The 26,429-nt window shown below is 45.6% G+C and overlaps 2 protein-coding genes and 1 long non-coding RNA gene across 8 annotated transcripts; all 3 read left to right on the forward strand.

Moving 5' to 3' along the window:
- Nucleotides 1-10,750: 10,750 nt before the first annotated feature.
- Nucleotides 10,751-12,084, forward strand: LOC120676183. Of its 2 annotated transcripts, XR_005675710.1 has the most exons (4): nucleotides 10,751-10,907; nucleotides 11,008-11,133; nucleotides 11,234-11,610; nucleotides 11,692-12,084. It is a non-coding gene; the product is annotated as an uncharacterized LOC120676183 (long non-coding RNA). The 2 variants fall into 2 exon arrangements; XR_005675709.1 differs by having other exon boundaries at nucleotides 11,008-11,610.
- A 408-nt stretch (nucleotides 12,085-12,492) lies between these two features.
- On the forward strand, nucleotides 12,493-14,317 carry LOC120676695. Its single transcript, XM_039958025.1, has 4 exons — nucleotides 12,493-12,595; nucleotides 12,684-13,250; nucleotides 13,337-13,399; nucleotides 13,937-14,317. Exons 2-4 carry the CDS (start codon nucleotides 12,689-12,691, stop codon nucleotides 14,011-14,013), a joined length of 702 nt encoding a protein of 233 aa, XP_039813959.1. The 5' UTR covers nucleotides 12,493-12,595; nucleotides 12,684-12,688; the 3' UTR covers nucleotides 14,014-14,317.
- Nucleotides 14,318-15,171: 854 nt separating this feature from the next.
- LOC120676694 lies at nucleotides 15,172-21,320 on the forward strand. 5 transcript variants are annotated; one of them, XM_039958020.1, is made up of 8 exons: nucleotides 17,079-17,142; nucleotides 17,686-17,874; nucleotides 17,961-18,376; nucleotides 18,485-18,723; nucleotides 18,863-19,046; nucleotides 19,158-19,286; nucleotides 20,496-20,868; nucleotides 20,968-21,320. In XM_039958020.1, the coding sequence occupies exons 3-7, from the start codon at nucleotides 18,212-18,214 to the stop codon at nucleotides 20,667-20,669; spliced, it is 891 nt and encodes a 296-aa protein (XP_039813954.1). In that variant the 5' UTR covers nucleotides 17,079-17,142; nucleotides 17,686-17,874; nucleotides 17,961-18,211; the 3' UTR covers nucleotides 20,670-20,868; nucleotides 20,968-21,320. The 5 variants fall into 5 exon arrangements, with proteins under 5 accessions (XP_039813958.1, XP_039813954.1, XP_039813956.1 ...); XM_039958022.1 differs by having other exon boundaries at nucleotides 20,499-20,868; XM_039958023.1 differs by having other exon boundaries at nucleotides 20,599-20,868.
- The last annotated feature ends 5,109 nt before the right edge of the window (nucleotides 21,321-26,429 follow it).

Genomic DNA, 26,429 nt, shown 5'->3' on the forward strand with positions numbered 1-26,429 from the left:
CTCGATGTGAGCGAACTATTTTGTAATAAGCATAGGAACATAAGGATCGGATCTCAGCATCTAATACTGTGAACGGACCATAGATATGGGCAGCACCATAGAAAGGGCAATTGGGTACATGGGAAGTGCTAGGGTCATATTAATTAATAGTGCCATGAAACGGGTATATTTAATATTCAAACTCCTAGTTTGATCATACAAACTGACAGCCTCATTAGATATTTGAGTAGTGTTTTTTATCACAAACATTGTCTTCTAATAGAAATTGCGGAGTTTACAATAGAAACTACATATATATAATGTCATTATGCTCACACTCAGAGCAGTTATCATGTTTATTGGATGATAGGTTGAGATAATTTTGTCTTACAAACATCATTACTCAATTATAATTTGTGTAGTTTATATGACCATTCACACTTGATGCATTGCGTTATATGTTGAATTCTATTAAGCATTTTTTTTATTAAATGTGCAGTGTCCCCCTTATGATTGGATTTGGAGTAGCAAATGGGAAGGATATCATGAGGTCGTTCAGTGATGGGAAAGTCCTCGAGGATATGTTTGTCCAGTTTGCGATTGAATGCATCAAGTACGATGACAGGACCAAACGATCATTGTCGCACGGCACCCGTGTGATTGTTGACATGTTCACCATGGTTTGTCTTGTTTGTTTCCCATTTATATGGTCACACATGCTTTTCTTCATTTTTTTCCCAGTCATACTAAATTGTTATGAGTATTCACGCTGGCATGCAGAGAGCTCTCAATGCAGAACATCTTCACCTCAAGGACGACCCAGATGCTGATTTCACGTCGCACAGGATCAAGAAATCACTTGATAGAATGCTTCCATGTAGTGAGGCCATGAAGAACACACAAATGGTATGTCCATGCTCAGTTGCTGTTCTATGTCCTTTTTATACACAGTTATATTTATTTGTTTTAGAACATTTCATGTGATGTTGGAGGTATTTTTGTATAGATGCACTCACAAAGCCCTGTGCACAACAAGTTTTTTCAAAAATCAAACAAGTCTCCCCTTTGTTCGATCACTTCTCTCAAAATTCTCCCCCTTGTTGGCACATGCACACATCAAGGCTACAAAGACCTAGAGCTCCCCCTGAAGCTGAGACTCCCCCTGAACAGATGCTATGCAATGAATGCAATGCAGGAGGTGTAAGTGAAAGCATTCATGGATACAAAGATATGAGCAACATCTAGTCTCAAGCATGTGTGCATCCATAAACAAGACCTGCATCTAGCTCAACAGGATATATCAAATCAGTCTAGAGCTAGACAAGTTCAGTTTAGGAGAAATAAAAACATCACCCATGATCTAGCACTAACAAGTAGGGAATGGAAAGCAGTGTTACTCAAACTCATACAGGTGAACCAAACCAGCCAAAACAAGTTGCCAACATTCATTTTTCAATCAAATTTATATCAAGCAATTTTTTAATGCCAGGGGTTGAAAGCTTGTCATGCTTCACTTAGCAACGAGGCCAAGCCTATGACAAAAGACAATCAGAAGCTTAAAGCACTCGTTTCAGTCATGCACAGCCTTGCCCGGGTTCTCACAAGTGCAAAGTGAGCCATCCCGAAAGCTCGATCAATGCGACAAGCAATCCCACCTGGATCTTTTCAATCCATTTCAAGAATGATTCAAGCAATTTTATCAGATTTAGATCATTTCAAGTGTGAATTGCTGAACAGAAGGCTATACTAGCATGAATAAGATAGCAAAGCACATCAACACGCCCTAACATGCTAGTAGCCAAAGTAGGGTGATCATGTTTTCAGATTTTCAAAACAAAATAGCTTAACTCAGATGATGTCATATACACAGTGGAGCAAGCTATACATGATCAAGTTTATCAACTCACACTAGCAGGCACTAGAAGATCATAGCAATGTATACAAGAATGCTAGTGCAAGTGAGACAATGCAAAATGCAAACATGTACAATGCATATGCACAATGCAACTACCAAACCTAGAAAACAAAGAGAAGCAAAATAAAGACCTACCAAGCTAACTAAAACAAAAGTCAGCGATCAAAAGGGGTAACAAACCCCAAGCTCCCCTCACAAGCGAGTAAAAGTGTCTTGCTCTAGCGGTTTGGTAAGAATATCTGCGGTTTGCCTCTCTGAAGGGACATGGATCAGGTCTATGTGTCCTCTCTCATGGTTGTCTCGCAGGAAATGGAATCGGATGTCTATGTGCTTGGTTTTGGAGTGTAGGACAGGGTTCTTTGCAATGCTAATGGCTGACATGTTGTCTACAAAGATGGGAACCCTACCGAAACTCAAGCCATAATCCTGCAAGGTTTGTTTCATCTAAAGTTTCTGGGAGCAGCAGCTAGCAGCGGCAACATACTCAGCTTCTGTGGAAGAAAGCGCTACGCTAGCCTGTTTGCGAGAGGACCAAGACACCAAAGATGTACCGAGAAATTGACAAGTGCCGGATGTCGACTTGCGATCCAACCGACACCCACCGAAATCGGCATCAGAAAAGCCCACCAAAACTAGAGAAGAATCCGCAGAATACCAAAGACCAAATTCAGGGGTGAATTTCAGATACCTGAAGATGCGTTTCACCACCTGCCTGTGGGAGGTGCGCGGCGAAGCCTGATACCGCGCGCAGAGGCAGACGCCGAACTGGATGTCCGGTCGCGTCGCCGTCAGGTACAGGAGAGAGCCGATCATGCTCCTGTACTCCTTCTGGTCCACCACCTCGCCGTCCAAGTCCTCATCAAGCGCCGTCGATGTGCTGATCGGAGTCAGCTGAGGAGACAAGTCGCTCATGTCGAACTTCCGCAGCAAGTCTCTAGTGTACTTGGCTCGATGGACAAAAGTGCCCTGAGGAGTTTGCTTGATCTGCAGCCCGAGGAAGAACTGCAACTCACCCATCATGCTCAGCTCGAACTCCCTGGACATCTGCTCAGAAAACTTGGAGACAAGAGCGTGAGAAGAGCCACCAAAGATAATATCATCCACGTATATCTGAACCAAAAGGAAATCAGTGCCAGATCGCATGAGGAACAAAGTTTTATCAACACATCCCATTTTAAAGCCCTGAGCCAGCAAAAAGGTTTTCAATCTATTATACCAAGCTCTAGGTGCCTGTTTCAAACCGTAAAGAGCTTTCTGAAGTTTATAAACACGGTTTGGAAACTTGGGATTTTCAAAACCAGGGGGTTGCTTCACATAAACCTCTTCTTCGATAAAACCATTCAAGAAGGCAGATTTAACATCCATTTGGAAAACTTTAAAATCCTTGGAAGCAGCAAATGCAAGAAAGATTCGAATAGCTTCCAAACGAGCAACAGGGGCAAATGTCTCCTCAAAATCAATACTCTCTTTTTGGCAAAACCCCTGGGCAACAAGACGAGCCTTGTTTCGAACAACTAAACCATCCTCACCCTGCTTGTTTTTGAAAACCCACTTCGTTCCGATGGGATTACAAGCAGGTGGAGGCTCGACTAAAACCCAAACTTGGTTTCTTTCAAAATTTTCAAGTTCCTCATACATGGCATTGACCCAATTAGAATCAGAAAGAGCGTGTCCAATATCTTTGGGCTCAAAAGAGGCAACAAACGCTGAATGAGCAAAGCCAGCGATACTTGTTACCTTGGACCTGGTGACTCGCTCGTTGAGATCACCTAGCATCTGTTGAGGGGGATGGCGACGCTGAATGTGTCGTGGTGCTTCCCATGTCGAAGTCGCCTCCTCCTCAACCAAAGCTGGTGCCTCCTCAGGTGCAGCTCGTGTAGCCTGAGTCACCTCCTCGAACAGCCCCCGGGAAGTAGACGTAGTCGGGTCGGGGCCGTCGTCATCGTCCGAGCTCATAGCAGAGATAGCTGGGTCCACAGCACGCGTGGTAGCCTCAGCCTCGCCATCCGCAGCTTCTTCCTCCTCATCTTCAAAGATGGAGGTGCCGAGCTCATCATCTCCTGCAACTTCAAAGAAAGAGGAATTGCATGGTGCAGTCTCGTCGAAAGTGACTTCACAAGTCTCTCTGACGATGTTAGTATCAATAATCAGCACACGGTACGCTCTAGAGTGCGAAGCATAACAGAGAAAAATACCGTCAGACGAGCGAGACTCAAATTTATCAAGATTTCCATCTTTCAGCACAAAGCACTGGCAACCGAAAACTCTGAGATGGTCAACACGGGGCTGGCGTCCAAACCGCAACTCATAAGAAGTCCTGTGCATGAAAGCACGCAAGAAAATGCGGTTGGACACGTAACAAGCGGTGTTAGCCGCCTCAGCCCAGTATTTGCGAGGAGTCCTATGCTCATCGAGCATCGTTCTCGCCATCTCAACCAGCGTCCGATTCTTCCGCTCTACAACTCCATTCTGCTGTGGAGTGTAGGGAGAAGAATACTGATGTTCAAGCCCTTGATCACTGCAAAAGGCGTCAAAACGACCGTTTTTGAATTCAGTGCCATTATCACTGCGAATTGCTCGCATGGTCTGGGGTAGCTCGTTTTTCAACCTCAAGATCAAGTCTCGAACAAACTCAAAAGCCTCATCCTTGGTTCTCATGAAAAAGACCCAAGAATAGCGAGAAAAGTCGTCCACGATCTCAAGAACGTACCACTTCCCACCAACAGACATCACCCTAGAAGGACCAACTGTGTCCATGTGTAACAACTCTCCAGGGTGAGCGGTCATCACCTGATTAACAGGCGGATGAGAAGCGGCAATCATCTTCCCGTGGCGACACGGATGGCAAACAAGGTTCTTCTCAAACTTCAATTTGGGCAATCCTCGGATCAGGCCAAGTGAGCTCAGTCTCGACAACAAATCGAAGCTCAAATGTCCTAGTCTCCTATGCCACTTCCACAAATCAGAAGAAGGACCAGCCATCAAGCAATGAGAAGGGCCAAAAGGAGTTCCAGAGAAGTCAACCAAGAAAACTCGATCGCGAGGTGTAATCCGGCAAACCAAATCTCCCCTGGAATCCAAAACATGCGAACAGCCCTCCTTGAAGCGAACCTCAAACCCCTGATCAAGAAGTTGCGAAACAGAGAGCAAATTAAAACCAAGATTCGAAACCAAAACAACTTCTCTCAGGGTAAAGCGAACAGAAACTCGAACAGCGCCAAGTCCATGTACCTTTCCTCTTCCATTATCCCCGAACACAATGTACTCTTTTGAGCGCATCGGGGTGAGGCTGGAGAACCATTTGTCATTTCCAGTCATGTGGCGCGAACAACCGGAGTCCATGATCCACCTGTTCTCCAAGCCTCCGACCTGCACATCAGTAGTGAGACAAAGGGTGAGCAAATGTCTCAACACTGGGGTTAGCAAAGTGAGAAGCAAACCAGTGTCGAGCCATTTACTCTACAGAAGGGTTAGCAAAACCAGACAAAGCGTATCCCCCATCCCGTCTACCGCGTGACTGACGAACACCACCGCGAGGAAAGCGTGGAGCCTCAAAACCTCCTCCAAAGCCTCGGTCTCGTGGTCCATAGCCGTACTGAAAACGACCAGGAGCACGGCCGGCAAAGCGACCACCTACTGGAGCACGGTAACCACCACCGTCTCCCTGACCTCCACCTACACGGCGCGCCCTAGCATCTCGCCTATCACCACGCCGAGAAGGACCATGCACCCAAGCAGAGTACATGTTCGCGTTCCGTCTCTCCTGCTCTCTACTCACAGCCCGCTTCCTCCTGAAGCAAAACTCCTCCAGGTGACCTTCCCTGTCACAGAACTCGCAGTGGTACCTCACCTCACGCTTGGGAGGTGGAGGCCTAGCCTGCGGACGGGGAGGAGCAACCCTCTTCTTCTGGGCAACCTGGGCTGTGGCAGCAGGGAGCGTGTCGAGGGAGTTCCTCAGCTCATTGGGCTTTGGAACCCAAACCTGCTTCTGCAGAGGTGCTTTCGGTGGTTCTTTAAGCACACCATCCGCGGGGTCAACAAGCGAAGGCTGCGTGCTCGTGCTAGCAGTGTTTCCAGCAGCCTTGCCAATCTTACCATACAACCAGTCAAAGTCTGACTTCGTGTACGTGTAACCGACCCCAAACCCATCACCACACTTGAACTGCTTGATCATCATGCCCAACTACGGCTCACTAGCAGAAACCCAACTAAGAATCGCCCTATGATAGGTATTCTCATTCTCCAGGTTGGCTTTCTCTACCGCAAGATTATCCAAATCAGAAATCAAACCAGGGCAAACAGAGCAGTCAATAGGTGGGCTAGACTCTACGACCTTAGTCTTTCCAAAAGACTTGATCAAAGCGTTCTTCTCCTCTAGCTCCGACCTAAGCGTGCGACAAAACTTACAAGCGCCAAGCAAAGCAAGCCTAGATCTAAGCTCCTCTAGTTCATAAACAACAGTAGCAAACTTGGACTGCAAAGAAGCTAGATCAGACTTGAAAATAGGACACTCATCGCATTCAAGCACATCACTAACAATGGGAGCGTCCTTGACAAGTTCAAGCTCATGCTTGGCCTTGGCTAGCTCGTGAGACACGTCAGAAAGCAAAGTCTTAGCAACATCTAAGTTCGCGATGTTCTCATCATGCTTGGCACGGAGAGCAACAAGATCATTCATGTGAGATATGCAGCCAGCGCACTCATCCTCACTAGATTTCTCCCTAGCACAAGCCAGCTCAGCCCTAAGCTTTCTACGCTCTCTAGCTGCTTCCTTAAGCAGCCTCTTCTGGTTGTCGAGAGCGGCATATAACTCCCTAACCTCTATATCAAGCAGGTCGATCGTGGAGTTTACCTCTGAATCGCTCTCGGATCCAGGAGAAGAGCCGGAGTGCGTCGGTGTAGCATGTCCACCCAAAGACGCACGAGCACCATCGGCTTCGCCCGCCATGGTGCAGAAGCTCTTGCGTCGACCGGCCGCCAAGCAAAAGCCGATGAAGCCGGTGGCTTCCTTGTCCCGCTTCTTCTTCTTCTTGTCGTCGTCGTCGGAGGTCGGTGAAGAAGAGCGGTCGGTGTCGGAGCTCTTGTCGAGGTCGCTGAGCTGCGCCAAGAAGGCCTTCTCCCACTTCTTGGCCTTGTACTGGAAGCGCTTCTTGAGCGACTCCTTGTCGAAGCATCCTCCCCGGTCACGACTGCGGTGCTTGTGGTGTCGACTCTCCTTGTTGGAGCCTCCCTCGTCGCGGTCGAAGTGGCAGTAGTAGTCGAAGGAGTTGTTCTGGCCACCGCCGGACTTCTTGGGGCAATCGGCGATGAAGTGGTTCAGATCGCCGCAGTTGTAACACCCGGGGTTCTTCTTCCTCTGCCTGTTGTGGTAGACGCGCTGGAACTTGCTGATGAGAAGGCACAAGTCGTTGTCGCCCAGCGTCTCCAGCTGCTCATCTGAAACAGAAGGCAAAGAGGCAAGAGAAAAGCCAAGAGTAGAGTTAGCGTTAGAGCTCGATCCACCTGGGCCAGTCACAAGAGCGACGCTCTTGGAAGGAGGGGCACCATTGAGCTTGGCTCGTGTCTGGTTATCCACCTCTGTGGCCTTGAGCTTGCTGAAAAGCTCGTTCACGGTCAGAGTCTCATAGCCTGTAGACTCAATGATCGTGTTCACTTTGAGATCCCACACAGAGCGGTCAAGTGCGTAGAGCAACTTGAGAGCCTTCTCGTGCTCTGTGTACTCAAGGGCACCAGCAGATCTGTTCGCATTGACCTTGTTCACAATCGACTGAAAACGACTGAACATCAGGTCAATGCTCTCACCCGGCTCCTGTGTGAAGTTCTCGTACTCACGCCGGTGAGTCTCGAACAGTCTGGCCTTCACCTGAGGTGTACCCTCGTGGTAGTTCTCAAGGCACGTCCAAATCTTGTGGGCTTCCTGAAAACCCTGGACGCGTGAGAACTCTGCACGAGAAACGCCAGCGAACAAGGCATTGACAGCCTTGGCATTAGCCTCGTGCTGGGTCACCTGGAGAGGTGTGGTCCGAACAGCCAGCACCTCGTAAAGCTGGTTCTTGGTAATCTCCCAGACCTCGGCTCCCATGCTCTGCAGGAAGGCTCTCATGCGAACCTTCCAGTAGGCATAATCCTCGCCGGAAAACACCGGGATCTTACCAAGACTCGCCATGGTCGCCAAGTGGTTTTCGAACCGTTGCCCTTGTCTTAGGGGATCGATCTTTGCTTAAGTAAATGACTGTTCTTGCCTTTCTGAGTTTTTCGTCACTTGCTTGAGTTCTTCTCTTTCGTGCTTCTTTGTTCTTCTTTGGTTTCACTTCTCTTGGTTTGTTTGTGGTGTGTTGACAATGCACTCATCAAGGGGGAGATTGAGGAATGTTGAGTACTCTATCCTGCTTGTGATGAGTGAATTGTCAACCGTGCGGTGTGATCATGCGCTTGGTCTTTGGATTGCAGGTACACGGGCGTCGAGTGTCGACGGGGAGCTGCCGTGGAGGTGCTGTGGCCGATGGACCATGCGGTGGACGGCGGTGAAGGGCAGCCGGGACCGGAGCTCGGACCGGGCGGCAGCTGTGGCGTCCACTCCTAGATCGAGGGCGCAAGCGGCGACGGAAGGCGGGTTTCTTGGTTTGCGCCACAAAACCAAGGAGGCAGATGGAGGTTGAAGACGCCAAGTCGTGGAGGCACGGGCGTCGGTCTCGGGATTGACGGAGGCGACGGGCGTCGACGGCGTCTAGGGCCTCGCTGCGGGCGAGGAGGTGATGGGTGTCGGACGGCGTCTAGGGCCGTCAGAAGGCCGAGGCGGGAACGGCGTCTAGGGCCATGGCGCGGAGGCGGGAATCTTCCCGCGCGTGAGGTTTTGGCGGTTTTCTCAAAACCGGCCACCTACCCGGGTTTCGCGGACCCTCCAAAAACCGCGGACTGGATCTTCATCAAGACGGCGGCAGCGCGGAGAAGACTTCGTTTCGAAACTAGAACCTCGGCCGTCGGATGAGATCGTCTAACCAACCGGTCTGACCGGTCTGACCCGCGGGTATAAATACCCCTTCACTTGTGTTAGGTTAATTGCGGCTTTTAGAACTTGTCCGTAAATTCTCTGTTTCCCTAGGCGGCCGCCCCTGCGTCTCCCTCCTTCTGTTCCTCTCGTTTGAGTTGTTTTTGTCCATGGATTGTTGAAACCTTGTAAGGGATTTGATTGGGAAAGGAGGCCCTATCCTCCTCGTGCCTTCTGGGCTTTTGATTCGATTCAATCCCCTGTTTTTGTGCCTTGTGCAATGGATTTTCGATTTCGTTTTTGGCACACTTGATTGAGAGGAGGCTACGAGTTCTTAGATGTGATTCCTGTGCATCTAGCCCTGTCCTACACCCTCTGAAATCACGAGCTCTTTTGAATTGTATTTCTTGAGCTTTGAGAAAACCCCAATCCCTTTTAATCTCTCCTCAAATTCTCAAGATTCTTTGATCTTTAGGACGAGATCTTTTGGGGATATGTTCACGGGGTAGGGGCGAAGCAATCCCCCAAGTTTCATCGGCTTTCGTGGTCGTTTGGTCAAGTTTCACCTTTTGAATCAAAGATTTTCGGGGTTTTCTGGGTGCCACCGGTCAGACCGGTAAGCGAGACCGGTCAGACCGGTCTGCTCGCTTTTGCACAGCCCCGACCGGTCAGACCGGTCCAGTGCACCAGTCAGACCGGTCCTGCCTGTTCAGATTAGCTGTTTTCCCGATTTGCTTCCGATTTGCTGCGTGGTTTCGCTCGCTCATTCGAGGACTTTTGTGTTGGTTTAGCTGTTCAGTAGCTACTCCAAACTTTGGTCAGAACGCTTGAGGGCTTGGGTAATTTTGGGACATAGGCTGACGATTTGAATTTCGGAAGAAATTTTGATCGGCTCCCATTCACCCCCCTTTGGTCGCCGGCTTCGGTCCTTGACAACTTAACCACGTGGTGTGCCCCCCTGAGAGGTTTAGCACTCCTCGTATCAAGTACTGGACAAAGGAGAGGATTCAGGATGTGTCCGTGTGTGATCGAGTTCGTACTGGCGAATATGGCCATCTCGATGTGAGCGAACTATTTTGTAATAAGCATAGGAACATAAGGATCGGATCTCAGCATCTAATACTGTGAACGGACCATAGATATGGGCAGCACCATAGAAAGGGCAATTGGGTACATGGGAAGTGCTAGGGTCATATTAATTAATAGTGCCATGAAACGGGTATATTTAATATTCAAACTCCTAGTTTGATCATACAAACTGACAGCCTCATTAGATATTTGAGTAGTGTTTTTTTATCACAAACATTGTCTTCTAATAGAAATTGCGGAGTTTACAATAGAAACTACATATATATAATGTCATTATGCTCACACTCAGAGCAGTTATCATGTTTATTGGATGATAGGTTGAGATAATTTTGTCTTACAAACATCATTACTCAATTATAATTTGTGTAGTTTATATGACCATTCACACTTGATGCATTGCGTTATATGTTGAATTCTATTAAGCATTTTTTTTATTAAATGTGCAGTGTCCCCCTTATGATTGGAGTTACGCCTGCTAATGGGGTTGAACCCACCCCAAATCCGCCCCTACCCATATTTCAAGAGCCCTAACTACCACCCGCCCCGACCCACCCCGTCGGCCCAATGCCCCAACCCGCTCCAACCCGAAGTCACTATGGAAGATGATATGCGACTTACATGCCGATATACTACCATAGCGCCCCAACCCGTCTATGTCGTCAACCCAACCCGCCCCAACCCATTTCATAGTGTCACCCGTTTCCACCTATCCAATAGTACCCGTATTAAAACCCACCCAAAAAACCCATCAAGCCCGCCCCATTAGAAGGAGTAATTGGAGTAGCAAATGGGAAGGATATCATGAGGTCGTTCAGTGATGGGAAAGTCCTCGAGGATATGTTTGTCCAGTTTGCGATTGAATGCATCAAGTACGATGACAGGACCAAACGATCATTGTCGCACGGCACCCGTGTGATTGTTGACATGTTCACCATGGTTTGTCTTGTTTGTTTCCCATTTATATGGTCACACATGCTTTTCTTCATTTTTTTCCCAGTCATACTAAATTGTTATGAGTATTCACGCTGGCATGCAGAGAGCTCTCAATGCAGAACATCTTCACCTCAAGGACGACCCAGATGCTGATTTCACGTCGCACAGGATCAAGAAATCACTTGATAGAATGCTTCCATGTAGTGAGGCCATGAAGAACACACAAATGGTATGTCCATGCTCAGTTGCTGTTCTATGTCCTTTTTATACACAGTTATATTTATTTGTTTTAGAACATTTCATGTGATGTTGGAGGTATTTTTGTATAGATCCTTGTTCCAATGCTTCAACACATCCACTGGGTCCTGTAAGTCGTGAAGAGAATCATGAAGTGTATCCACATCATTGATTCGAACCCTTACGGTAATGAGATGAATTTCACAAGATGGCAGGACTTCCACCAGCAATCCGTAACTATTAGGGGGGAGTCAGTGAGGTTCAACAAGCTCATGATGAACCGCCTCACCACAGCTCTCCAGAGGGTCCGACCAAATTCCGGGTTCCCTAAGTTTGGGAACTGGGAATTCAAATTTGAGCATGAAGCTCCCCGTATGAAGTACGGGTCCAACGACTATGGGTTTTTTTTATTAAATATATGCAGTCATTCGACGCGAAACGTGGCATAGTTGAATGTGTCATAGACCGGGTAATCCCTTTTATGCATACGCTGACTTTAGTTTTTGTTTGTCCCATTTGCGAAGTGGTGATTAATGTCATTTGCATTCAGGAAAGGAGCCCTGATCTGCGGGCAGAAATTGCTGAATACTTGATTTTCCATGACCTCAATGAAGTAACGGAACTCCCAGAAGAGGTCACTAGGTGTCGGGCGATGCCGTCATGATTTGTTTGACAATGTTGTTGGTATTACCAAGACCAGAGTGCCAGAGAAACTTGAATTTATTTATTTTATGCGTAGTTCTGTACTCCAGCCGCAGAATAATAGCCTGTTCGACATGTTTATGTTGACCAGGGTTTATGGTTTGTACACTAACAATTGTACTTTAACGGCAGGAATTTGTGCTTAGAGCATAGAAGATGCGTTGTATCAGAATAGATACATCTAGTTCAGTCTCATGTATCTGTGTTTTCACCGTATAATTTGGAAGTTTTGATTGCGTCTTGTTGGAGTTTGGTCATATAGACAACTGAGCAGTTATTATAGAATCCGCCAGCTTGAGCATACAAACTGTTTTTCTTATCATATATTTCTCCAAGTTTTAGTATTAAAATTTGTGACCATACAAACTTGTAGTTTTATGCATGCGAACCACGATGCGCCACCTTGTGCAGCACATACATTCTTATATACTGTAATGTGTAATCTTTGTACGTAATACATAGAAGGGTTATATAACAGGCTATTTTGTTATGTACTGTTGACCGCATCTTAAACGGGCAGCCATAACAATATATTATGCAGCGAAACGTGTCATGGCTTTATGAGTTGGGCGCGGGTCCAAATTTACCGGCGCTTACAATTGTTTATATGTGCAGTTCCCACCTTTTACCCCCACCCCTTCCCCCCCAATCCCTCACAGTAACATCCCCCGCACTGGTGAGCTCTCAACATCGGCATTGTTCATCTACTCCGGCGCCGGTCGTGTTCAGTTCGTCTGTCGCGGCAACATTAGGTACCATATCTTTGTACATAGGCGCATTCCTTCCTTCTTCCGATTAATGCATTCTTAGGAAATCCTGAATGTTGGTCTTTTCTTGAAGCATCCATGGAAGGGGTTTCCGGCGGTGGTCCGCAGGGAAGCTCCTTGGATTCGTTTGGCGTACCTGACGCTGATCATGCCAGTGCGACCTCTGCTGCCGCCGCTGATGCCCCTGGTGATTCGGGGACCTTCCATGGTTCCGAGAAGGGGGGCATTCCCGTGGACGATTCCATCGGGGCTCCGGATGCGGAGCACCGACGGATTCCAGATTTGGGTGCAGTCGGCGATTCAAAATCAAGCTCCGGTACATATTCGAGGAAGAAGATTGCACCTAACAAGCAGGTGATTCAGCCAACCATTGCCGACGTCCTGGCCGGGAAAAAGAGGTCGGCCGGTGGGGGTTCGCAGAAAGATGCACCGGCGGCCTTACCATCGCCTACATCTTCGGATGATTTCATGGCGACGACAAAGAAGAGGCGGGCCGATCAGGCCCCTTCCTCGTGCTCGAAGCGCACATCCCATGCTGGAGTTCGTGGGGGTGAAGTTGGTTCGCATGTGCCAAATGCTCCAGCTCCCGGGCCAAGCGCGGGAACTCGGAAGCGGGGTTCTAAGAAAGGTCAGATTTCAGGTAGTACAAACCTGCTTTGCTGTTCGTAGATTCTTCCGTTTCACCGTATTGCATATGCAGTGACGAACCTTTTTAACGAAATGCAGGAAAGAATAGCATTAGACGATACCCCTTCACCTCCCGTTCGAGCTGTTCGACCTCAACGTCAGGTAAAGTTTCCTGGTTTAAGTTTGTTAGTTGAAATTCATTCCTTTTTCTTTTATGTAAAAAGGGTGTTTTGGCAGTTGTATATGCTTGTTTTATATGCCATATTACATTAGTTTTTATTCTCCGTGACAGTATGTACGATGTGTTGATGGTTTATATGATTTGGCTTCAATGCTTATATACCTCTTATGTATGATATTTTGTGTGTGTCTAGCCTGGTTCAACATATCCTTATTGATTTAAGATGTTTGCATCAGTACATATGTTTATATGACATATCATAAAAGTATATATCCCTTTCACATGTGGACCTGCAACCTAAATGATAGTCTTCTTCCAATAACATGGTTTATATGCAATATCGCAGAAGCTTATATGCTTCTACTATATGTCTATGATTGGTAAATGTATGATGCATTTTATCATATATCTCTGCAGCGTAGAATGCGGTTTGTTTTGTTTGTGAAAAAAATGGTTTATATGCAATAACACTGCGTGTTTATATCACAATTCACAAAACTTCATCACCACTTATGCAGATTCAGAAGTTGAATGTACGCTGCTGTCCAAAAGATGTGGTAGAGGTTATTGTTGCTCTAACACCAGATCAGCGTGATTACGTATGCAGAAAGAGTTTTGGTCCTCTTTTGGACATTACGGTTGTAAACTTGGAGACGCGGAGTTTGTTGGATTGGCTTCTTGAAAATACCAATCGAATGGATATGATCATCCGGGTTGGTCCGGGAAAGAATTTGGAGATAACCAAGGATGTTATCCACCAGATTCTTGGGCTTCCCAACGCTGGTGGCCTGCCTGAAAAATTTGATTGGGCGGAAGCAGTAGCCGAAGCGGCTGCTTTCAAGAGTAGGCTTGGACTTAGGCCCCGTTCTTTTGGTGTTGACAAGATGAAGCAACACATTGAGAAATCCGGTGCAAATTCAGTCAGCATGAGATGTTTCTTACTGATTGTATTTAATCGTCTGTTGTTTTGCAAAGGAAGCTTTGATATCACCAATGACCATATATATTGGACTCGTCAGATAGAACAGTTTGGTGATTTTGATTGGTGCCAGCTTATCTACAATGATTTGTGTAATGCAGTCAGAATGTGGCATTCCAGAGACAAGAACCAGGTCACTACAACTGTTTATGGTTGCTGTCTTGTGATCCTGGTAAGTTTGGTTAAAGCAATACGTCTCACATGGTTTGATTCGAATACTTTTGAACTATATCAAATAGGTCATCTATACCAAGGCATATACCTGCAGATGACGAACAACTTTGGCACATTTCACATTTTTTGACATGTTTTACAAATTAGAGCACATTTTTCATAATCTGGTATTTGGACAGCACAAATATTTCTCTGGTCATATGAACTTGTACTTTCTTAAAGTAACCTAGTCTTCTAGCAATGCATTCTTGTAGTTTGATCATACAAACTGGTTGGTTTATCTTGCAAATAGGTACAGAGTTATTCAAAATGTTTTGCTCTCCTTTTGCAGATATACTATCTTGATCATCTATACGACAAGGCGGCACCCACTACCAAGACTGATTGTCCGCGCATCAAGTACTTTGATAGCGCTCGTGTCCTAAAGTTGTTGAAAGCTGACCACAAGGATGGGTCTTGGGGAAATTGTGATGTAAGTGTATACCTAATGATCCTTCATTGTATACCAAACTGTGATATATATGATCGCATTAAATTGTCACTTCCATTCCTAGTATCTTTCTATCCTTTCCTCAAACCAAACTATTAAAAAACTCAATCGTCCATTACAGTTCTGCAGCCGGACAGAAAACTGTTACGCACAGGGTCCTTCAATTTACATCCCTCGTCTGTGTGGTTTATTGGACTATAAGATAGAATCCTTACCTGATCACATTGCTGATCGGGTGAGGAACATCTTATCTCACAACGACCATGAGATGGCTAGATTAGAATCATCGTTGGATGAAACTCGGCGAGAGCTTCTGCGCAGACAGTATCAGTTGGCAAACAATGTTGCCGCAATGATTGACGAGCTGCTGCATGCTCCAACCCAGGATCGTGCCAATCCAGACCTCAATGCTGGACAATCATCACAAGGTATTGTATATGCTAACTTTGGTATGGTTAATGCGGCGCTGCATTAACCTTTTGGAAGTAAGTTAATGATCTCAGTGTTATTTTTTCCAAACTTAATCTTGTTCTCTCATTTTTTATATCAGGTGCTGTTCCAGATTCCAACCCTCAGCCGATCCATGATGGCCAGCCTAGCCAAAGCACATATGTAACGAACATGGCACCATTTATGCCATTTCGAGTGATTTTGGTGATCGAATGACAACACAACACTTGGACTAATATGATTGTTAAGATGATCAATCTCAGACTTTTAGGTTCAAGTGATGACAAAGAGAAAGAGAAGATAGGCGTAGCAAGGCCCGAAGGACCACCCATGGGCATCGGAGCATCCGGTGGTAGTCGGAAGAACCGACGCCATGATATTTGGTGCAGGATGAAATAGAAGCCAAGTCAGCCTTTAGGCACCGGTTGAACCGACGGTCCAAGAAAGGGCATCGGTGCATTGGCCGTCCTTTGTACCAGAGACGATGTCAAGTGCCCAGAAGAAGTTTCTTCAGCACCGGTTCAACCGACGGTGCATCGGTGCATACCACCGGTGTAATGACGTCAGCGTCCAGGAGAAGATTCCTTCAGCACCGGTTGAACCGGTGAAGCATCGGTGCAAAGCATCGGTTCAACCGGTGGTCACTGCGTCAGCTGTCAGGAGTTCAACAGCTACTTCGGTTTATGAGTGACCGGAAGAACCGACGCTACCCCTGCCAGAGGCATCGGTTCTTCCGGTGATACGCAGATTTTCAGCTAACCGTTGGAGCAACGGCTACAAGACTTGGTGGCCTATATATACGCCTCACCCCGGCCATTTGAAGTTTGCTGGAGTTGCTGGACATCCCACACACACCCAAGAACATCTCCAAGCCATACAAAAGCATCAAGATCATATCCTTGGCCCTTAGCACACTTTGAGAGTGTTGTGTAAAGAATTAGCTCTTAGTGAGTGAGATTGCAAGGCCTTAAGCCTTTGTGCTGTGGTTCTTTAGCGAACCAAAACAAGAGCTTGGTGCGCCGGCACCTTGGAGCGTGAAGCTCGCCGGCAACGTCATCGACCCTCCGACTTGGTGTGGAGCGGCGACGACATCTTTGTGCGGGGGACGTGGAGACCCCCATCTTTTGTGGAGAAGCTCCTTAGTGGAACCCGGGGCCAAGGTGACCGTGATTGTGTTCGCGGAAGAGACTTGGTGGCCGAGTAGCAATACTCTTAGTGAGTGCTACAACAACGTGGATGTAGGTGTGCCTTAGTGGCTAACCGAACCACGGGATAAACACCCGCGTCAAGAGTTTGCTATCTCCTATCCCGCTCTTTAAGCTTCCGCATTTCATACTAGCAATTTGTGTGCCTTTACTTTCATAGAATAGTTTCTTGAATTGAAAGGCTATAGGTTGCTAAACTCTTTTGGGATAGGGGTTTCACACTAGAACAACCTAGTTGCACATCTAGATAGCATGTTTTAGTTTAAGTTTTGTGCAAACTAGTTGGAGCCATAGGTCTAAGTTTTTATTAGTGCCTAATTCACCCCCTCCCCCTCTTAGGCTAGAGCACCCGATCACTTTCAACATACTTATTTGAGCCGATAGTATCTCAATCTGTCAACCCTTCATGTGAAATTGAAGATTTTGGTTAGCCTTATTTGCTTCCTACTGTCCCATCCATGGTCCCTATATACCAAGTCATTTAACTTTACAGCAGACAGATCATTGCTATAATGTACATTACTTCATATGATATACATAGCTTATCATATATTACAAGGCCTTGTGATTTTATCATAGATATCTTAGCCCAACAATAGTAACTGATACTTTTAGCATATTTACTCGTTGCCTGATCATGAATATTAGTTGTCTGATCATATATACTAGTAATTTGGTGATATGCTCTGGGATTGTGGTCTGACAAAAGTGTAATTTCATCTCACTACCTGGTTTCTTTATAATTTGAAGTGGTTGTTGTGTTTTTCTTCATATAATGTTGACTATTTACTACGCAAAATGGACTTTGTGATTATGGGGCTGGTACATTGATCGTATAAATTTTATGCAATGCGATCATAGAGATCAGTAGGTTATAGTTCAGACTATATGGTTCATGTTATAAAGTTGCAGTTTACTAGTCGTATATTGTGTTGTGGATGATATTTGTTGGTTTCGTGTTGTACCCAGATTTTCCAGATGATGAAATGCTTACGTACACGCAGGTCGAGAAGTTAAACAATACATTTGCACAGATGGAAGAGGATGCAAATGCAAACATGATGCAAAGTTTCCCACCTGCACCAATCCCGGACATGACAGACGATGCCAAAGCCCAGGAGACCCATGCAGAGCTCTCAAACAACACTAATGGATCACGTTAGTACATATATGGTATTTCCAATAGGTTATATGGTTACCACGTTCCATTTTGCTGCCTAATCCACGCTGATTTCAATTTTCAGCTTCACGGCTCCTCAATCTCAACAATTCCCAGGCATTGCCGCAGACACCATGTTCTATGGCATTGTTTGATGGGGAAAACATTGTTAATGAAGAGATGGACCATGCATGCGCACATATATACAGGGAGGTCGGCCTTGATGATGACTCTGCATTGCTCTTTCAAGATGGACAGAATCCTGATGGAGGATCATTTGACCAATTGCATCCACAGATATTTTTTGTCCTCATATTTGTTAAGTCATACTTGTAGATGAGGCCATCATTAATGTTTATTTACTTTGACCACATCCAGAATACTACTCATGGTCCAATATTCGACTGTACCCCGACTCTAGGGGAAGCCTTTGCTGACCTGTATCACAAAGGGCCTTCTAATGATAAAGAAGTTGTATTTGACTCGACGCCGAAGGTTAAGGTTAGCATCCGTGTTTTTGTTACTTATAGTTTTGATCGGAACGCACTGTGTCATAGGAAAGTCATTTGTTATGAATAAAGGTTCATTGTTTTTATGTACCATGGGCAGGAAAGTGATGTTCAAATTGAAGTTGTGCAAACTGATGCTGCTAAGTTTGATTCCACACCCACCACGGCAAATCCATGTACCGAAGTACCCAGCTCGACTGTTGATGACCCCAAACAACAACAACAGTCCGGCATCTCAGATTGGAGGAAGGTTATCCGAATTATCGCACCAGCTGATGACATTGCCAAAGCACGGCAGCTACGGAGCATGTTTTTGTCACCAGATTGCCCTCTTAAATCATAAGCACACCGGATTGTATCATTACTATTACAAAATATTTATGCGCAGCGCACTGCCCCAACTTTTGTTACGATAACTTTTTCCCATTCATTAATTTTGTAATTGCAAATTATATCATTGGGTACAATGTGTCTGCAGGGATGTTGTCATGAGTTATGGTGGCAGCATTGCAACAGGCAACCAGGTTGCTGAATCATTTGCTGACAAAGCATATATGGAGGACTGCTTTATGGAGTTCTTTTTGAAGTGTTTTAAAGTAGATAACTTTCACCTCAGAGAATGGTTTTCTGGTCGCCGCATTGTCATTTCCTTAAAACCTGCGGTAAGCGACGTCATCTTTATGATATAGTAACTTTTTAAACATTCTGCCATCATATAATGCGCCATTGTACTTGTATCATGGATTATCACTGTATTTCCTGTCATTATGCAGAGGCTTCTTAATTGGGAAAACAAGCACCTTCCATCAATGGCAGAACTGCCACCATTTAATAAGGAGGCCCTTCAGTTTGAACTAGAAAAATCTCTGCCCATGAAGAACGGCATGAAGGACTGCAAAACTGTAAGTACATAGCCATATATATTGATGTGTTCGAATGAATGTATGATGAATCATTTGGTTTATATCTCCAAACTCCATAAAATTTTTAAACAACTCAGAGTTTATATGATTAAAGCACACATTTTTAAGATCAAACCACTAGTGTCTATGACCAGAGTACCAGTTCTCTGTATTTAATGATTAGCTTGATATATCCAGACTCCCAAAATTCAGATACTATATGTTTATACTAGTCAGGTTGGCACGCTACGCGCGCCTATACAAAAAACGTGGACCTAAAATATTAATAGAAAGATATTATCTCTTACTATGTTCGAAGCAACATCATATTGATGTATTGAGTTAGATCTAAAAATTACAGTAAAGCGGCATAGTAGTTTTGTGTCTGAGAGCGCGCCAATCTCAAGCATTGTAGTATAGAGGTACATGTAATTTTTCCTTAGGTTTTTTTTGTGTCAGTAGGTATAGTTTAATTACTTTAGTAGGAAAAAAAGTAAGATTAAAAATGATTGAACAGTTTAATTATATTTTGTGGGTTTACGGAGGGAAATCAAAACCCAAGAAGTAGTACAACTACCACATGTAAATGTAGTATACAAAGTTTAGTTATTATTTTTTGTGTGTAGGAAGTAGTTAAATATATTTTGTATTGTCAAATAATGGAAGGAAAATATTTTTTTAAAATAAAGAGACTAACTTAATAGAATCGTGGGCCCCACGTGGGTCCCGCCTGAATAGTACATGGGTCCCACGTGGGTCCCGCCTGAATAATACATGGGTCTCGCCTGAATAATACGTGGGTCCCACGTGAATAGTATGTGGGACCTGCATAAACAGTGCACGGGCCCCACGTGGGCCACGACTCACGGCGTTGCGCCGATTACTTAATAGAATCGTGGGCCCCACGTGGGTCCCGCCTGAATAGTACATGGGTCCCACGTGGGTCCCGCCTGAATAATACATGGGTCTCGCCTGAATAATACGTGGGTCCCACGTGAATAGTATGTGGGACCTGCATAAACAGTGCACGGGCCCCACGTGGGCCACGACTCACGGCGTTGCGCCGATTCTTGGCCCTTTAGTATATGTACTTAATGAGCAAAACAGTACGTTGTATGATTATGTACTGGTTCCTATCATCATACCTCTAGTTATTATTAGTTTTGTATATACAAGTACCATTGCTAATGTACACTTTATTGCAACCAGCAGTACGTTCCTATCATTGACAGAGGTCATTGGATCTTGTTCGTTATCAATGCCAGAGATGGTCATGTTAAAGTCATAGATTCTAACCCGTACGAACATTTAGGAACCGTGGCGAATGACAGGCACCGTGAGCCTAGGAAGATGAGTGGCCGTACGGTTAAGTGGCCCCCCTAATCTTATCGGCAGGTTGTCTACTGCTTTGCATGATGCCAGGCCAAAGATTGGGATTCCAAAGTTTGGAAAATGGCCATTTAAAGTTGTTGGAAACAGCCCAAAGATGTCGGTCGGTTCAAATGACTCTGGTTTTTATGTGATGAAATACATGCAGTGCTATGACCCGGATAAATCAATCTTTACCAGCACCATCATACAAGTATGGGGCAACATCTCATTCTGTTATGTTTTTTTGGAAGTTGTACGTATATACGATCTGGCCTTCACAGTTCTAACACTATCTTCTTTTGTCGTGCAGGAGAAACATGGTGACCTTCGGTGCCAATTCCTGAGTTACTTAGTGTTTCATAGGTGCAATCGTGTGGAGAAGCTTCCAGATGTGATAGAAGCTTTTCGGCCGGTGTTGTAGAAACCTTTCAAAACTGATCTTTTGTGTTGGAGAGCTTAACTTTTGTTCAAGAATGTTATAGGCTCTAACAGTATAGGCATCCTGACCACACCTCGTGTGTGTGTGCTAGAAGCCTGGCTTGTCCAGATTGTGGTAACACTAGTTGTTCATGCATACTTTGCATGATCATGACCAAAATTTTGTACATGCTTGTAAATCATCAGTGTATAATTTGAAAACCAATACATCTGATGAAACTACCAGTTATGTGATGTAGAATTAGCGTGATGTGCCCCTGCGGTAATGTTGTGTTCAAATGTCAATTTCGAGAAGCACTAATTAATGTGCAAATTAGGTACATTGGATCAATTTTTTGTGTTGTACCATAATAAAAAGTCTATGCAGTGCTACCACTATGAATATTACAAGAACATCAATTCATTGGCACTACTATTTCCTCAGAAAAAGTAGTCATATAAACATAAAATACGTTCATATGAAACTGGCATCCTGTTGCACTGCATGAAAAACCACATCTGCCAACCCAGTTTATCTGACGGACAAAAACAGCATTTTGTAAGAAAGCATTTCATGCAAATAAGATTCATAGCAGTTCATTCCATAGATCGCTCAACCCATGAGTACATCATAAGAATTGAGGATAAGGCCACAGATACTAACAAAGATCAGGACTTTGATTACTACTACTAGTTCTTGGACTCCTACAACTAAATTGCTTATCTGTCGATTTAAGTCATGGCCATTGCATGGCTGCGCCATGTTTCCTCCCTGCCCATCTGCATCTTGTTTTTGTCCAACTCCATCCTGCTCCTCCTCATCTTTCTGCCTTGTCTCTGTGATTTCTTCTGCTTTCTTCTTTGCAATTTCAGCCAAGTGGTCTTCATATTCTTCCTCCCACTTCCAAAAGTCGCATCCAGTACCATCCCACTGCAGATCAAGATCCAGATTAGCATCCCACTCCAGATCAGTACCAAAAAATTTAAAAACTCAATATCAAAGCCCAAAGCATTCACATTGCGACCAGCACACTTGTAAAAAATGCGTCCTTGGTTCCCATGCTTATCCTTTTTTACCTGAAACTCCAGAATCTTGTGAATGCTGCATGTTGTACAAGTTATTAGGGGAAGATCTGGTCTCTTCCGTGCGTGGACTCGAGATGCGAGGAGGACGATTGAATCAACGAGTTCTCCATGCCTTCTGTGACTACGGCGGCGAGGGCTGCTCCAACTCAAGGGGCACGGCGGCGACGCATACTGCAAGGGATGGTTGCGGCGAGGGGGCAGGTACGAGCAAAGGGGGCGACTGAAACACAAAGCCCGAATGGAAGCCTGTGCTACACTTTTCTCTATTATATAATGGGAAGTCCTCCAATGAAACTGCTAGGTCTGTCGAGGTCTGCTATAGTTTCTATGATAAATATGCACCTTTCTACGCCGAGTAAACCAGGTCATCCGAGGAAACGATTTTTTAATCAGAATCGATCTACAAGTTTATAAGACCTATGAATCACCTTATATGACGACTACAGCATGTACAGGCAAAAGGCCCTATTTCGACCCCAGCAACCAGTCGCAACCAATGGTCATACAATTCACTGTCGCGAGGAGTAGAACATAGATTTATGCGGTTTCGTCATACAAACAAGAACATAAAGCATAGTCACACATACATAGAGTGCAGAGATTTATACATGACCATAAAAGACAGTACCATAAACAGTGCAGATACATAAATAGATAAAAGGTACCATCACAAAACAAGAACATAAACGACAGTACCACAGTCCCTGCAGAAACATAGATTGATAAAAGGAGCTACATATTCATGGCATCTCCTTGATAACTTCAGCCACCCTCCAGATGGCGTAGGCGTACCCATTGACCTTCTCCTCGAGTGGAGGGTTCACCCGAGGCAGGCCACGGCGGATGAGGTAGGCGTTCATGTTGTTGAACGACTCCCTCATCACACTGATGGCCCAGCAGTCGCCGTGGACGAAGTGGTAATTGGGTTGAGCGGCATACCATGAGCCGCAGGCGGTGGCGAAGCAGGTGACGGAGCCGCCGGCGAAGCAGGGGCCGGAGCAGGAGCAGGGATCGGAGCGGCCATAGGAGGAAGGAGGCGAGGACGACCACGGCGAGGGGAGGAAGGAGGTGAGGACGACGACGACGACAGCGGCTCGAGGACGACGCGGCGGCGACGGCGGCTCGACGAGGACCCTGGACCTGTCATTGGGATGGCGGCGACGGCGACTCGAGGACGATGCGACGGCGACGGCGGCTCGAATGCAGGGAACCGACGATAGATTGTGGGTGCTATAGAGAAGATGGTGAGGCGTAGGGGTGGGGGGGGGGGGGGGGGGGGTCTGGTGGCTCTATATAATGGCGGAGGCCAGAAATCATGGGTTAGTGATGAATGCGAACCGCCGCGCTCGGTTTGCCAGAAGGCGCGAGCGGTTGCCGTGAGGGAACCGCTGGAATGCAGAGTGGTCACCGGCGTTTGCGTTACCCAACGCTAAATATCTGGGGATTGTAAGCGCCGCTTCGTGGGCCGATGAAAATAACGGCCCAAATCGTGTGTCTGTTCATGTTATCATAGAAACAAACACAGATAGCATATAAACATTGGTTGATCATCTTCAAATCGGTAGGGGGTTCTCTATTCTACTAATCGTTACCATGGAATGATATGACAGAATTTGGATACATACATTTTACCATTTGAAGAATAGGAAAAAAATATTGACAGCCTAAACCTTAAATAATAGATACATCATTCTGCAGCATACGACACACCAATCGTGCCAAAAGGATTTTCACACCAAATCATACGAAACACTCCATTTGCTACGACAATGTTTTCCATCCACACAAAATGTCACAGAAAATGTAAGGTTCACTTAGCCTGGAGCATCTTAGGCCTACTGACACACCAAATTGTGCCAAAAGGATGGAAATAGAACGGATATGTTTGTCATGGGCGAGGACAATCAGTTGCTTCTCAAAAGGATTGTCATACAATGCCCCAAATCATGCACTTCTGCAGACACTACATGTTGTTCTCAGATGTTGATTCAAGCTGTGCGCACAGGAAGGACGAAGAGATCTTGTTCTTCGACCCTTTGGGTCTGCCTGGCCTCCGTGTAAGTGGTGTTGCAACTTTGCAGTGGTTTGACCCATTTCCAAACCCAGCCATTGGAGTGCCATTTCCATCAGCTGCTTCTAGCCTCTTTGCAGGGGAGTTCTTGTTCCCGGACCCCGGCGGACGTCCTATTTTCTTGCCCGACGCCATCTTTTCCAGACGCTCTTGATTGTACGGTAGCATCAGAAATGTGCGGATATCATGCGCCCTCATGCCGCATACCGTGCACCTCCTGTATCTGACCTTCTCTCCACGGGCACTGAGCTACGGGACTGTGGCTTCACTAGATTTTATAGTCCTCCCTTTGGGCCGACTGTAGGATCAAGAACACCGACTAGAGGGGAGGTGAATAGGCGGTTTAAAAACTAAAACCATAAACACTAGAGAACTTTAATTAGTAACAAAAGAAAGCACTATGTCATGCGACTACTAGCTCTAGTTTGGGTTTGCAACCTAGGGTGATAAGAAACAATTCAAGCTCTAGTAAAGTAACTTGCTCAAAAGTAAATACACGAATTGAAATGAGCAAAGGAATAACCGAGCTTGACACAAGAGTTTATCCCGTGGTGTCGATGACTTGCCGGTCACCCCTAATCCACGTTGAGATGGATTCTAAGAATCAACCGCTCCTCTATCAAGAACTCTCTTGATCTTGAGCCGGCTTGGATCAAGGAACCGTTCCACACTTCGATTCCACTAGAGTTGCTCTTCACCACTCCGGTGAGGTGAGCACAAAACCTCTCACAACCGAAATGGCCAGGAGAGTCGCCCAATGGCCGGGCATTGGTATATATAGCCATCCCCTAAAAAACTAGCCGCTACACTCTTTTCTGCGAAATCGCGGACCGTCCGCGGTTCAAAAACCGGACTATCCGCCGTTATAAACCAGTGAGTCAGAGTGCAATCATTGTGTGTCAGAACTAGCCGTTGGAGCCCTGGCGCGGACCGTCCTCGCCCAAGGGGCGGACCGTCCGCGGTTCAAAGTTTTGAACCACTAGAGACAAATATTGTCTCTGGTACAAATTGAAATTAGCCGGCGGACCGTCCGCGCCCCAGGGGCGGACCGTCCGCAGTTCAATCTTTGAGCCCAACCAGAGAAACAACCTCTCTGGTACAAACCTTCAAATGACCGGCGGACCGTCCGCGCCCTAGGGGCAGACCGTCCGCCGTTCAACTTCCTTTTCCAACAGAGACGACACAAGTCTCTGGAAAAAAAATGATTAGTGAGGCGGACCGTCCGCCCACCTGGGTCGTACTGTCCGCTAGCCAAATTTAATTCCCACCAGAGTCTAACATGCTCTCTGGTACGGGGGCGGACCGTCTGCGCCCCAGAGGCGGACTGTCCGCAATTAGGCAGTCAGCTCTCAAACTTTAGATCTTTTTCAAACTTTTTCAAAACATTGTTAGCCCTCATGCATGCATCTAGACATTTTGAGAAAAATGGCACTAAAGACCCGTCAAGCACGAGTACATAACTCCTCTTGATAGAACGGCTATCTATCCAACAAATCCGGTTATTTTTATCCACTAAACACCTTATGACCGGTAAAATTTCAAAAGCCCTATTTGATACCTTTGCCTTGAGCCCGAGCATTGCACATCATCTCCAAAACTACACACGTTCACAATCAAATCCCTTTCATCCGTCGATCAACCTATACTCATTATCTCAAATGAAATCATTAATCCACAAACCGTTGTCATTAATTACCAAAACTCGAATTAGGGGCCTAGATGCTTTCAATCTCCCCCTTTTGGTAATTGATGACAACACTAAATTTTGGAGTGATAAAAGTGTTCAAGTCAACTTTACACACAAGGCATAAGGTGGACTTGGAATTGAACTTTGGAAGAACTTACTCATTTTTCTTGAAACATTTCAGAATATGATATGAATAAATTCATCCAAGTTCGATGAGTAGAGAGAACTCCCTCTTGATACGTGCTTATAATTTTTGAATGAATACCAAGAGCACATATATATGAAATTTGAAAATTTTGACGGAGTTTCCCCTACAAGTGGAAATCGAGGCATACAATATACAAGATATATATGATATGAACTTTTGCCAAATTAGCACACCCTCAACAAGCCACAAGATGAACATAAACCAAGAGTATTACAAAGCCAACATAGTTCATCACACATTACAAGTCAAATGTTCAAATCCAAATCACAAATCCATGCAAGATGAATAATAAACGTGCAATGC

The sequence above is a fragment of the Panicum virgatum genome, chromosome 5N (genome assembly GCF_016808335.1).
Source record: "Panicum virgatum strain AP13 chromosome 5N, P.virgatum_v5, whole genome shotgun sequence".
In the NCBI taxonomy this organism is placed as follows: Eukaryota; Viridiplantae; Streptophyta; class Magnoliopsida; order Poales; family Poaceae; genus Panicum; species Panicum virgatum.